This window comes from Sus scrofa, chromosome 15, assembly GCF_000003025.6.
Source record: "Sus scrofa isolate TJ Tabasco breed Duroc chromosome 15, Sscrofa11.1, whole genome shotgun sequence".
Taxonomy (NCBI): Eukaryota; Metazoa; Chordata; class Mammalia; order Artiodactyla; family Suidae; genus Sus; species Sus scrofa.
This window is the reverse complement of record NC_010457.5, coordinates 34,706,722-34,719,510: the sequence shown is the minus strand read 5'-3', so window position 1 is coordinate 34,719,510 and position 12,789 is coordinate 34,706,722. Positions and strand designations below refer to the sequence as shown.

The 12,789-nt window shown below is 40.5% G+C and overlaps 1 protein-coding gene across 1 annotated transcript in view; it reads left to right on the top strand.

Annotated features, from left to right (window-relative positions):
- CSMD1 (CUB and Sushi multiple domains 1) overlaps positions 1-12,789 on the top strand; it is a 1,882,041-nt gene that overhangs the window by 1,524,252 nt on the left and 345,000 nt on the right. The window contains 5 exon segments of the mRNA XM_021075826.1: positions 2,495-2,677; positions 4,647-4,862; positions 4,865-4,972; positions 6,622-6,816; positions 10,543-10,681. Of these exon segments, the coding sequence (XP_020931485.1) occupies positions 2,495-2,677; positions 4,647-4,862; positions 4,865-4,972; positions 6,622-6,816; positions 10,543-10,681 (841 nt within the window).

Sequence of the window (12,789 nt, the reverse complement as noted above, 5' to 3'; positions counted from 1 at the left end):
CAAATCAAATGTATGGGAGATGAATGTTAAATATATAATACCAGTGTAATGTAAATGTTTAGATCAATTATGAAAATAATAATCAAAAAATACTTCATAAAATTTAGAAATTGTAATCAACATGAAAATACAAAATAGCATTATTTTATACTTTTAAAGGTCATTGTCAAAGAAGAACACATCGATGCATCAATAGGAAGGCTATTGAGTCCCCAGTAGATTTTTGTACAGATATCCCCAGCTGCTCAAAAAGAGTGTCAGAGAAGGCGTGATGAAATAATCACAACCTAATATTTTCCTTCGCCTCCTCATTATCAAATCCCTTTTCTAGAGTGCTAATTTGGAAGAGATATTTGACCAGCTATTTTCCCCTCTACAAGCTTCAGTCTTTTCAGTGATGACAAACTATGGTGTTGGTTTCAAGGAAAGCATGTCCAGGTCATCTTTTTTTTTGCCTTTTCTAGGGCCACTCCCACGGCATATGGAGGTTCCCAGACTAGGGGTCTAATCGGAGCTGTCACCGCCGGCCTATGCCAGAGCCACAGCAACGTGGGATCCGAGCTGTGTCCATGACCTACAACACAGCTCATGGCAACACCAGATCCTTAACCCACTGAACAAGGCCAGGGATTGAACCTGCAACCTCATGATTCCTAGTCAGATTCGTTAACCACTGAGCCACAATGGGAACTCCCAAGTCATCTTTGACGTCCTACGTTTCATTACACATAAAGGAGATAGTTGCTGACTGCACCAATGTCAACCCAGTTGTATTCATCCTTTACTTATTCTACCTGTTCAGAAAATACATGAGATGGACACAGATTCTCAGGTGAAGGCAATGTGTCCTCAAGGGAAATTTCTAAATTTGTGTGGACTTTGTTACAATTATTTGGGGCGAAAGTGACACGGTGTACACACTGTGGGTCAGGAATGCAGAAAGTCAAGTAAAGCCTAACAGTGAGATGTGGTCATAATCTCTCGTGGCTAATGAGTGGGGCCAGATCACATGCAGACCTATGGATACTGGACATCAATGGTACTTCTCAGCATCACTAATCTATTCCCAGCTCCAGGAACAGACACACAGGACAATGGACTCTTCTCCAGGCCCGCCCTGGCCTTGCATCTGCATCAGCGAACACAGCATCATTCATGGAACTGAAGGACCACAGGACACTCTAGACCCTCAGTACAGGAAGCAGAAACACCCTTGCCCACATTCACACTCTGCGTCTACAATCTCTTATTTCCCAGCACTCTGCAGAGTCAGGGGTTCACTGACTCAGTTGATGTGGTGTTATCCCAAATGCCTGAGCACACTGGCCATGTCTGCGTCTCAGGAGGGCCAGTTTCAGTCTTTCCTCAGAACACTGATACTTTCCGTTTCCTTCTCCATCCATCTTTCTCCAACCTTTGACCTCCTTCATTTTGCTTCCAACTACCCATCATCTCAAAAATTGTTATTGTTTCCCTCCATATAACATAAGTCCTATGAGCACAGGAGTTTTGTCTTATTTGTCCACTAACCCCAATACCAAGGACAGAGCTTGACACATAATTGGCCCTCAAATAATATTTTTATGAATAAATCAATAACATATTTTAGTGAATACATTCAGCATCATTAACATTTAAGGCAAAGCTGAAATACATGTGTAGTTTTGGCGTATTTGTATCCACATTTCATTACAACCACGTTCTAATGAAAAGAGGCTTGATTCTGCATATTTTCTTTTCCTCTGAAGACCATATTCACGTTGTTTCATAAATGAGTTTTAAAGTTAACTTAAAGGAAAGAATATTTAAATGGATATATTGGTTTAAATATTCAGTAGAGAATGATCTTCCTTTTATGGTTTATATTAAACAACACATCAATTAAAACAAAATTGATGTTTCCATGTTAATGATAGCAATTATGGCTTACATGAAGGGAGAGTGTGAAGCAGGAAGAAGCACTGAGTAATTGTAATGTTTGCATTGACAAGGCATTTATGTAGTCTTGTGTATCCTTTAAAAGACAGTAAGGTAAATACCTTTCTCTTAAGTTTAAATTACTCTTATTTTTCCTAGCTTCTGTAAATAAATGTTAGATGACTTGAGTATCCTTTTGAACCTCTTTATTAACATGACGCAAAAATAAACCCTTGTTGATTTTTTTTTTTTTTTTTTGCCTTTTTGTGGTCATACCTGCAGCATATGGAAGTTCCCAGGCTAGAGGTCGAATCAGAGGGGCAATTGCCAGCCTACACCACAGCCATAGCAAGAGGGGATCCAAGCTGCATCTGTGACCTACACCACAGCTCACAGCAATGCCAGATCTGTAACCCACTGATCGAGGTTAGGGATCGAACCCGTATCCTCACAGATTCTAGTCGGGTTCTTAACCCACTGAGCCACAATGGGAACTCCATCCCTTGTTCATTTTGTAAGTTGTTAACAATGTTCACTGTGTATGTTTTCAATGGTTCACTGTCTTTCCCATTTTCAGAAATTGAGAAGGGAGGATGTGGGGACCCGGGCATCCCAGCCTATGGGAAGCGGACTGGCAGCAGTTTTCTCCATGGCGACACGCTCACTTTTGAGTGCCAAGCAGCCTTCGAGCTGGTGGGGGAGAGAGTTATCACATGTCAGCAGAACAACCAGTGGTCTGGCAACAAGCCCAGCTGTGTATGTGAGTATTGTGCCTGGTCGGGGCCTGTTGGGAGGCTGCTGGGAGAAGGAGAGAGATGCAGGCATGAGCTGAGGGAGGGCAGTGCTCAGAGTCACCAGGGCACATCCTTGACCAGAAATAGCCAGGGCATCCTCAAACATCAGGCTTCCTGCCACCCTCACTTATCTAAAACCAGCCAATAATGTTCCTATGTCTACTAGATAAAATGTCACTGAGAGCGTTCCACTGGAAAGAACATCACAGAGAGTGCACATCCATCCTGAGGGGCTGAGGCCAGATGGAGCCACCCTTAGGGCCCGGGGTCCTGAAGACTAATGATGTCCTGTGACACTCAAACATAAGTTGTGGAGCTTTGCATTTCAGTGGAAGAACTGCCTGCTTCCTCATAAGTGTTTTGAAAAGTAGAAAAGAAGGACTTTGTAGTGGATGAGAAAGCAGGATTTTTAGGGTAACTAAATACAGTAATGTTGTCAAAATATTTGCTGCCTCTGTACACTGATGCTGAATAGAAACGCAGAGGCAGAATTGGAGGAAACAGAAAAAGTAGCTTTCATTGCCAGGCAAAGAAAGGAACACAGCAGGCTAGTGCCTCAAGGACCGTGCCCCTTGCTGCCCTTGGAGGGTAGTGAGGAGTCTTAGAGTGTTTTAGGAGCAGGGTGTGGTTGGTCAGCTCATGGACATTTTCCTGATTGGTGGGTGGTGAGGTCACTGGAATCAGTGTCACTAACCTTCTGGTTCTATGTGGTCTGGGGTCTGTGTGCTTGTGGGCAGCAGTTGACTTGTTCCACCCAGTGGGGGCTTCAGCACCTGCCAAACAGGTCCAAGGACATGGCTCAGGATATTATCTATAGTCTTTGAAGAAGAACTAACTAAAGGTCCTTGACTTCGTTGAATGGCTAAATTATTATTATTCTCTCTTGCTTGACTGTTTTCCTTACTATATTTTCTCACTTCTCTGATTCAATTGATTATTTGACTAAAGTCTTTTTACAGACAAAAAGGAGCACATGAATGGGGTCTCTTCTGGGAAGGCCTCCCAGGGTCCTTCTCAGTTACAGCAATGGCTGGGAAACATGAAATTATGTGGAATAATAAGCAAATCCAGGAGTTCCCGTCATGCCCAGTGGTTAACGAATCCGACTAGGAACCATAAGGTTGCGGGTTCGATCCCTGGCCTTGCTCAGTGAGTTAAGGATCCAGCATTGCTGTGAGCTGTGGTTAGGTCACAGACACGGCTCAGATCCCACGTTGCTGTGGCTCTGGTGTAGGCTGGCAGCTGTAGCTCCGATTAGACCCCTATCCTGGGAACCTCCATATGCCGCAGGTGCGGCCCCAGAAAGGACAAAAAGACAAACAAACACTAAGCAAATCCACAAACTAAAAATGAATCTAACAGAAGTTCCCTCCATATATATATATGTATATGTACTTAACTGATTTTTGAGTACACATTAAGTATATATTTTGAGAGATTTGTGTATTATCCACCCAGGACATGATCTGATTTTCCAAGTTATTTTTAATCATTGTTACCCTGTAAATAATTTAAAAATTCAACAATTGGATAAAATGCCCTTTAAAGGCAAAGGCAAAATTTTAAATGAAAAGTTATGAGACTAACTAGAATCAAAATTGTTTTACAGAAATTGTTCTTATGACATAGGAATACTTTTCATATTAATATTTGCTCTTCTGAAGGCACAAAGTTAGAACCAGAAACTTGAATATCTGCTGCAAGTTTCAGTCAACTTGATAGGATCATTTTTGAATCAAAACGATGCTTGACTATGTGTAGGCTCTGCTTGTTCCTTTTATTGAACGTATCCTGTTGACAGTTTGGGAGAGAAAAGTGTTATGGTCCAGAATCTCCCACCTGGAAAGAGTGGACTTTCTTCCTAAGTTCTTAGCTCATAGCCAGGTTTTTGGGAATCAGGCAAAACTGTCTGAAAATATATTTGTGTCGTCACAGTTTCCTGTTTCTTCAACTTCACGGCGTCATCAGGCATCATCCTCTCACCCAATTACCCAGAGGAGTATGGCAACAACATGAACTGTGTTTGGCTGATCATTTCTGAGCCAGGCAGCAGGATTCACCTAATCTTTAATGACTTCGATGTGGAGCCTCAGTTTGACTTCCTTGCGGTCAAGGATGACGGGATTTCAGATATAACGGTGTTGGGCACCTTTCTGGCAATGAGGTGCCCTCCCAGCTCGCCAGCACTGGGCACATCGTCCGCCTGGAGTTCCAGTCAGATCATTCCACCACTGGCAGAGGCTTCAACATCACCTACACCAGTGAGTGCACTCCCAGCAACCCTGGCCATTCTCCCCTGGTTCACACATGTGTGAAGTCAGACATCAAGGCTGGTACTCTGGGGAGTTTATAATCACAGTTCACCAATTATTCTGAGAACCTAGAAAACACCTCACTCCATTTACATTAGTGTCTTTGCCACCCGTTTGGTGAAGACTGGATTGCTCATATGTCTTTTCTCTCTCTCTGGTTTTCCTTACTTTCATCCATTCACCCACCCATCCATCCATCCATCCATCCATCCATCCATCCATCCACCCATCCTCCCATCCACCCATTCACCCATCCATCACCCCATCTACCCATTCATTCATCCATCCATCCATCCATCCATACGTACATCCTAGGGTCCCCCATCTCCCTCAGTCCTGGGGACTGAGGCATTAGGGTCAGGAGCCATGGATCAGAATACCTACGCTTGTTGGAGTTCCCGTCATGGCACAGTGGTTAATGAATCCGACTAGGAACCATGAGGTTGCGGGTTCAATCCCTGGCCTTGCTCAGTGGGTTAAGGATCTGGCATTGCCATGAGCTGTGGTGTAGGTTGCAGACATGGCTCAGGTTCTGTGTTGCTGTGGCTCTGGCATAGGCCGGCGGCTACAGCTCAGATTCTACCCCTATCCTGGGAATATCCATATGCCATGGGAGCAGCCCTAGAAAAGGCAAAAAGACAAAAAAAAAAAAAAAAGAATACCTACACTTGTGAATATACTTAATGAATTTTGATCAGACAGCTAGCTTTTCTTTGTCTTAGATCCTCATTTGCATCATAGATTATATTTAAGATCTGCTTAAATTGTACTACTGAGGAAATCAAGCAAGGTAGCAATGTTAATATGAGTTATAAATTATAATTTACTGACTGCCTGCTTCTATAGGCACTGTGCTTAGGATTTTTGAGGAATTACTTCATTTAACATTGTAATAACTCTGGGATATAAGTTTCATATTCCTCATTCTGTAAATAAAGATAACTAGACTCAGATCACTGGTGTCATCTGCCCAAGGCATTTAGGAAACACAAGAGCCAGATACTAACTTATATATGTCAGAACCAAACCTTTTGTTTCATCTACCTTACTTTTTCCTTGTTGTGAGAAAGTGCTTTCAAACTCTGGAATTCTCTGTGGATGAAAGTGACTTATATGTGTCCATCCCTCTCTCTCCCTTTCTCTATTTCTCAATATTCTCTTTATTGAATGCATTTATTTGTCTATTAAAATATAACAGAAATTTAGGGAAGTAAATTTCTCTTTTTTGGGCTTTTTTGTTTGTTTGTTTGTTTGTCTTTTTAGGGCCGCACCCACGGCATATGGAGGTTCCCAGGCTGGGGTCCAGTTGGAGCTGTAGCCGACAGCCTATGCCACAACCACAGCAACGCTGGATCCGAGCTACATCTGCGACCTTCACCACAGCTCATGGCAATGCCAGATCCTTAACCCACTGAGGAAGGCCAGGAATCGAACCCATGTCCTCATGGATGCTAGTCGGATTTGTTAACCACTGAGCCATGACAGGAACTCCAGGAATAAATTTCTTTATAAGTGTTTTTATTTTTTTCTTGTGTAATACTCATAGTTAATATTCAAGTATTTTTATTATTCTATTTATTTTTTCTTTTCCTTTTCAGCATTTGGTCAAAACGAGTGCCATGATCCTGGCATTCCCATAAATGGACGGCGTTTTGGTGACAGGTTCCTGCTTGGCAGTTCGGTCTCTTTTCATTGTGATGATGGCTTTGTCAAAACCCAGGGGTCAGAGTCCATCACCTGCATCCTGCAGGATGGGAATGTGGTCTGGAGCTCCACCGTCCCCCGCTGTGAAGGTGCAGGTCCTCTGTTGTGTGCCAGTTACTTTCTTTTGAAATGCTGCATCTAACTTAAACAACAGTCAGTGGTAGTTTTTCCTAGGGCTGCCATAAGCAAGCACTACCGACAAGTGGCTTCAGTGACAGACAGGCACTCTTCCCCAGTCCTGGGGCTGGAGGTCCAAGATCAAGGTATTGGTGGGTCTGGTTCCTTCTGTTCCAAGACTCTCTCCCAGCTTCTCGTGCTTTGCTTGGCAATACTTGAAGCTCCTTGGCTTGGAAACACATCATCCTCACTTTCTCCCTGTGAGGATGCATCTGTGTCTCAGTCTCCCCTTTCTCTCAGGACACCAATCATACTGGACTAGGCCCACTCTAATGACCTGATTGTAACTAGTGATGTCTGCAGGGACCTTATTTGCAAATAAGGTTGCATTCTGAGGAGCTGGGATTAGGAATCCAAAATACGATTTTGAAAGGGAAGGCATAACTCAACCCATAACAACAACATAGTTTTCCGTTAACTACTGCGTCGCCCCAAAAGGGGGCACTAACTCCTATATAACATTTTATAATGCCAATGTCAATGGCTGTACCCAAGCCAGATAATTACATGAAAAATAAAACTATATAAAATATATATATAATCGAGAAGGACTTATTTTACGAATGCAGTTTCAGGTAACTCACCAGAGCAAATGGTCAGAAAATCAAAGGAAAATTTGACTTCTGAACACTTCCTTCCCATACTTTTTTATAACCTACATGAATATGATGGCCATCAGTGCTGTTCGCCACATGTTCTGGGTCTTCACTGATTGGCTTCTCTTCTCAGCCCCTCATAGTTTGATGAGATCTTGTGACAGGTTTGGCCACTTAGGCGTGAGTGGAAGTGATATAATCACCTTCTGGCTCAGGGGCTGTCATTGCCCACAGAAGACCTTGTCCGGGTGCCAAAGCTTGTGGAAAAAAGATGTGGGTCAGAACTGTGTGGGAGATACAGCTCCCTTATAATAGCTACTATGGTATAATCTAATCTAAGGTGACCGGTACTGCAAGCTTTAGGTCATCATTTAATTTTGTTATTGACAAAGATTAATATATCTATTTCATCAAGATAAAGTGATACAAGTTCTAACGCATTCTATAAAGTATGTAAAAGATGAAATATTAATAAAATAAAAATAATGTGTGACAATTCAGACACATTCCAAGAAATATTAACAACTCAAATTTATTATAAAAAAGAAAGCTTTATTAAACTAGACATTTATATATATATGGAAAATAAAACATGTAGGATATAATCTGTCATGCAAATTTAGAAATGTCTTACGTATCATAATTTTTCAAAATCTGTATTTGCTATATGTCTTTCCTATATGGTATCTTTGGATAGTTAGACATAAAATAAGTAAAATTAATATGGTTTATTTTGCTTATGCTGCACTCTAAAAAGGATTTACTATATCATGCCAATAAGCATAGGAATTAAATCCTATGTAATACTGATTCTATGAACATATGATTTCATAGGATATGAGTATAAGGACCAACTAGGAAATAATCCTAGTGTGTGTTAGTAAAAATAAGTTACTTTTAAAATTAAAATCACGGAGTTCCCGTCGTGGCACAGTGGTTAATGAATCCGACTAGGAACCATGAGGTTGCGGGTTAGATCCCTGCCCTTGCTCAGTGGATTGACGATCCGGCGTTGCCGTGAGCTGTGGTGTAGGTCGCAGACGCGGCTCGGATCCCCTGTTGCTGTGGCTCTGGCGTAGGCTGGCGGCTACAGCTCCGATTGGACCCATAGCCTGGGAACCTCCATGTGCCATGGGAGCGGCCCAAGAAATGGCAAAAAGACAAAAAAAATAAAATAAAATAAAATAAAAATAAAATTAAAATCACATAGGAATTCCATGATGACACAGCAGGTTAAGGACTCAGTGTCGTTACTGCTGTGGGTCAGGCTGCAGCTGTGGCACAGCTTCAGTCCTGGTCTGGGAACTTCTGCAAGCCACAGACGTGCCTCCCCCAACACACACAAAGAAGTCACATTGATAAAAATGGCTCTGACTTCTTTTTACATATTTCTAGCTATAAAAATAATGCTTACCTATTGCAGCTTACTTCGAAGAGAAGCTATATCAAGATAAACATGTAATTTACACAGCAATCTCTAGACTTATCCAATATTAACACATTTTAAATTTACATCTCCTGTTTTCTCTAAATAAATTTTGTTTTAATTTGGATTATGAAATAATATTCTATGGTAAAGATTTTCTCATATTAAAATTTCAAATCATCGCTTCAGATGTTTTTGTAACATCCCAATATGTGGTTATGTTCTTATAAATTTTTACTTTTCTTGTTTCTTTTATTTGTTTTCTATTACAAATGAAGCTACTATGATTACTTCTATAGATTTCTCTTTGTCAGATTTTTTCTAGCATCAAACCTGGGTAAAATTGTATAAATCTTTTCAGTGTTTTAATATGTATTCCTATTTTTCCATAAAAGGAATATTTTTCCAAAAATATTTTAAAATAGAAACATCTTCATGTTTTTTTGATATCTATAGATTCACAAATATGATTACAAAGATGGCAAAGAAACTTTAAGAAAAATAAAATCTGAAAAAATATATGGCTAGGAATAAACATGTTAAATATAATTAAAATGTTATTATTTTAAATTTTCTGTAGATTTTACAGAATGCTTAATCATTTTTACTAAGCACCAGGCATAGACCTTCCTCAAAATTCCATTTTTCTTTATAATTATGTACTACTGTCACCAACCCTTCAAAAGGATCGATGCAGGCTTGTTCTGTTTATTGAATTTGATTTTTTTGTTTGTTTTCTAACATTCAGCAACAACTGATTAAGGTGTATGTGGCAAATTATTTTATTATTTTATTGTATTTATCTTTTTGTCTTTTTAGGGCCGCACCCATGGCATATGGAAGTTCCCAGGCTAGGGGTCCAATCGGAGCTGTAGCTACTGGCCTACACCACAGCCACAGCAACTCAGAATCTGAGCCATATCTGCCACCTACACTGCAGCTCATGGTAACACCAGATCCTTAACCCACTGAGCAAAGGTATCGAACCCGAGTCCTCATGGGTGCTAGTCAGGTTCATTAACCTCTGAGCCACAACGGGAACTCCATGGCAAATTATTTTAATAAAATGAGCACAACCCAAAGTGAATAAACACATACACATATTTTAAAACATAAGATATAGTTGTATATACATGCTCACATACCCCTCAGGGGATTTAATTTTAGATGTGAGGCAGTGTTAGGTTTGATTATCCATTTTTTTTTTTTTTTTTTTTTTTTTTTTTTTTTTTTTTTTTTTTTTGAGCGTTTATTTGATATCCATGGACAGTTGTCTAAATCTGAATACGTGTAAACTATGGATATCAGTGGTGTTAACACCTAATGGCTTTGCTGTGATGGTTGAACATGATAATTCACGGAAGGCATTTGGCACAGACCACTCACTCAGATTGTGCTTTATTAGATGAGAATTTTGCTGCAGGTGGATGCTTAATGCCCAGGTATGGAGTACCTGTGCTATGCCTTCAGTCATCTTGGTTTACCTGGGAATAACATTTGCTTGAGCACCTACAACCATTATGTCTACGAGCACAGCAGGGAGCTCCTGCTGTAACTGAGGTGCTCTGTGGTACCTGGACGTCCTTGACCTACTTACACCCTGTGTCGTCTTCCAGCCCCATGCGGTGGACACCTGACAGCTTCAAGTGGAGTCATTTTGCCCCCAGGATGGCCTGGGTATTATAAAGATTCCTTAAATTGTGAATGGGTAATTGAAGCAAAACCAGGACACTCAATCAAAATAACTTTTGACAGGTAAGAAAAAAACCTTGTTTTCCTTAATTTGGACCTGATGAACCATGCATGCCCAATGCTTATATTTAAATGGATCATAAATCTTAGAAGATGAGATTTTCATTGGTTCCCTCAAAGGAGTTCACTTAAAAGGAAATGGGCTCTTGCTTGATACATTTTGTTATTCCGTATGTTATCCTCTAAGCCCATGATTCAGGCAGTAGCTGAGGGCATGGTGATCCTGGACAGTCATTTCCTAGCCTTTACAGTACCTGGCCCTTGAGTCCAGCTCTGGATATTGGACCTGAGGGTAGAATAAGTGGAGCTCTTTGGTCCCTTAGGTGTTTCTGGAACAACACAGGAAAACAGCTCAGGGCAGGGCTACGGGGAGCTTGGGGTGGAGGTGGTTTTAGGTTGCAAAGCTGGAAATGGCCTGTGGGCAGCAGATCCATTTTTCACCCATTTGCTGAGGGTCGTTCATCACTGGAACATGCTCTGGCTTATCTATTTGATAGTATATTTCATAATCTTAAACAAAAGTAGCATGCTATTTGAATTCTCCATGTAAAACATTGTCTCATTTGTCTCTCTCAACAATGAAATCAGTTGATGATTAAAAACCAAAAATGCGGAGATCCCATTGTGGCTCAGTGGTTAACGAATCCTACTAGGAACCATGAGGTTGCAGGTTTGATCCCTGGCCTTGTTCAGTGGGTTAAGGATCCGACATTGCCGTGAGCTGTGGTGTAGGTCACAGACGCAGCTCGGATCTTGCGATGCTGTGGCTCTGGCGTAGGCTGGTGCTACAGCACCAATTAGACCCCCAGCCTAGGAACCTCCATATGCCATGGGTGCAGCCCTAGAAAAGACAAAAAAAAAAAAAAAAAAAAAAAAGCTTCAGAATGATCCACTTGCTTTAAAATCCGAGGAAGCATCTTTGTTTAGGGTTTCAAGCTTAGTGCCTGAGCAAATTCAGATTTTCTCTAACAATGGCCTTCTTAACTAGATTGAGTTTGGGGTTCTAATATTCAGAATATTGTAATGCCTCAAGACATTTTATATTATTTTTCTCTCTGCTTTCTACTAATTTTCTAATAATCAGTGACAGCATCCATTCAGAAAAGGTTTTTAGCAGGAATTGTTTTATCTCTTTGTAATTATTTATATTTGAAGTTACTGATGATATTATTAATTCTTTATGATAGGATAATTACAACTCCAGTAGAATAATCTATCAGGAAAAGAAACATTTTGGCTTCTGTATTCATTATATTGGAGAATGGATTCTACATACAGTCTTAATCAATGGAAAAATTAACTTTGTAAATATTTAGTAAAGCGAGTTTGGTTTCTTATTAATTTTCACACTTTCTGATATTGAGAGAGGGAAAGCAGAAGCACATCCTCATTCCCAGCAGCAACCCAACTGAAATCATGTAGTTTCACATTCTGATTTGGCACAGTTTATTAGCATTCAATTTTCAGTTGCCTGAACAAAAATACTTACATAATTTTTGTCAGTCTTGTCTTTTTGACATTATTGAACTGTGAGATTTGCTAAATTCCATTTATAAATATAAATATTTCTGATATTTTCAGAAATTTGTGATTTTTATCTTAGACATTGGTACACAACTCTTTAAAAGACTGATTGCATAGTGTGTCGGTTTATACCTTGAGCAGTAGGCTGACATCCTATTAAAGGATGTGTCTCCACAAACACATTTTAAATTCCATATAGATGTTATTTTTGTACAACGTGGGCTAGGTTACCAAATAATGAAAGGTGTTTAGATTTTGCTTGCTGAGGTTACCCTGGAAGTCTTCCAGCTGTTGAGGTATACTTCCTATCAGTCCGCTGGCTCCAAAGATGAAAGATGTGAAAACCTCAGTGCATCTGTTTCAAATGAGACTTACTCCATGCTTATCTAGGCTTCTTAGTGTGAACCCAGATAACAAGAGTTTACTGAGAACATTTTTAATAGTAAAAGACAGAGCTGCCTTATCCCACCCCGGTGCCCAGCCTGCGGCCATATCCTGACTAGACACCTGCTACACGAATTGTTTGAATTCCTCTTAACGGAAGATGGAGGGGCAGGGGCCATCCTAAGTTAGTTGCACAAATATAC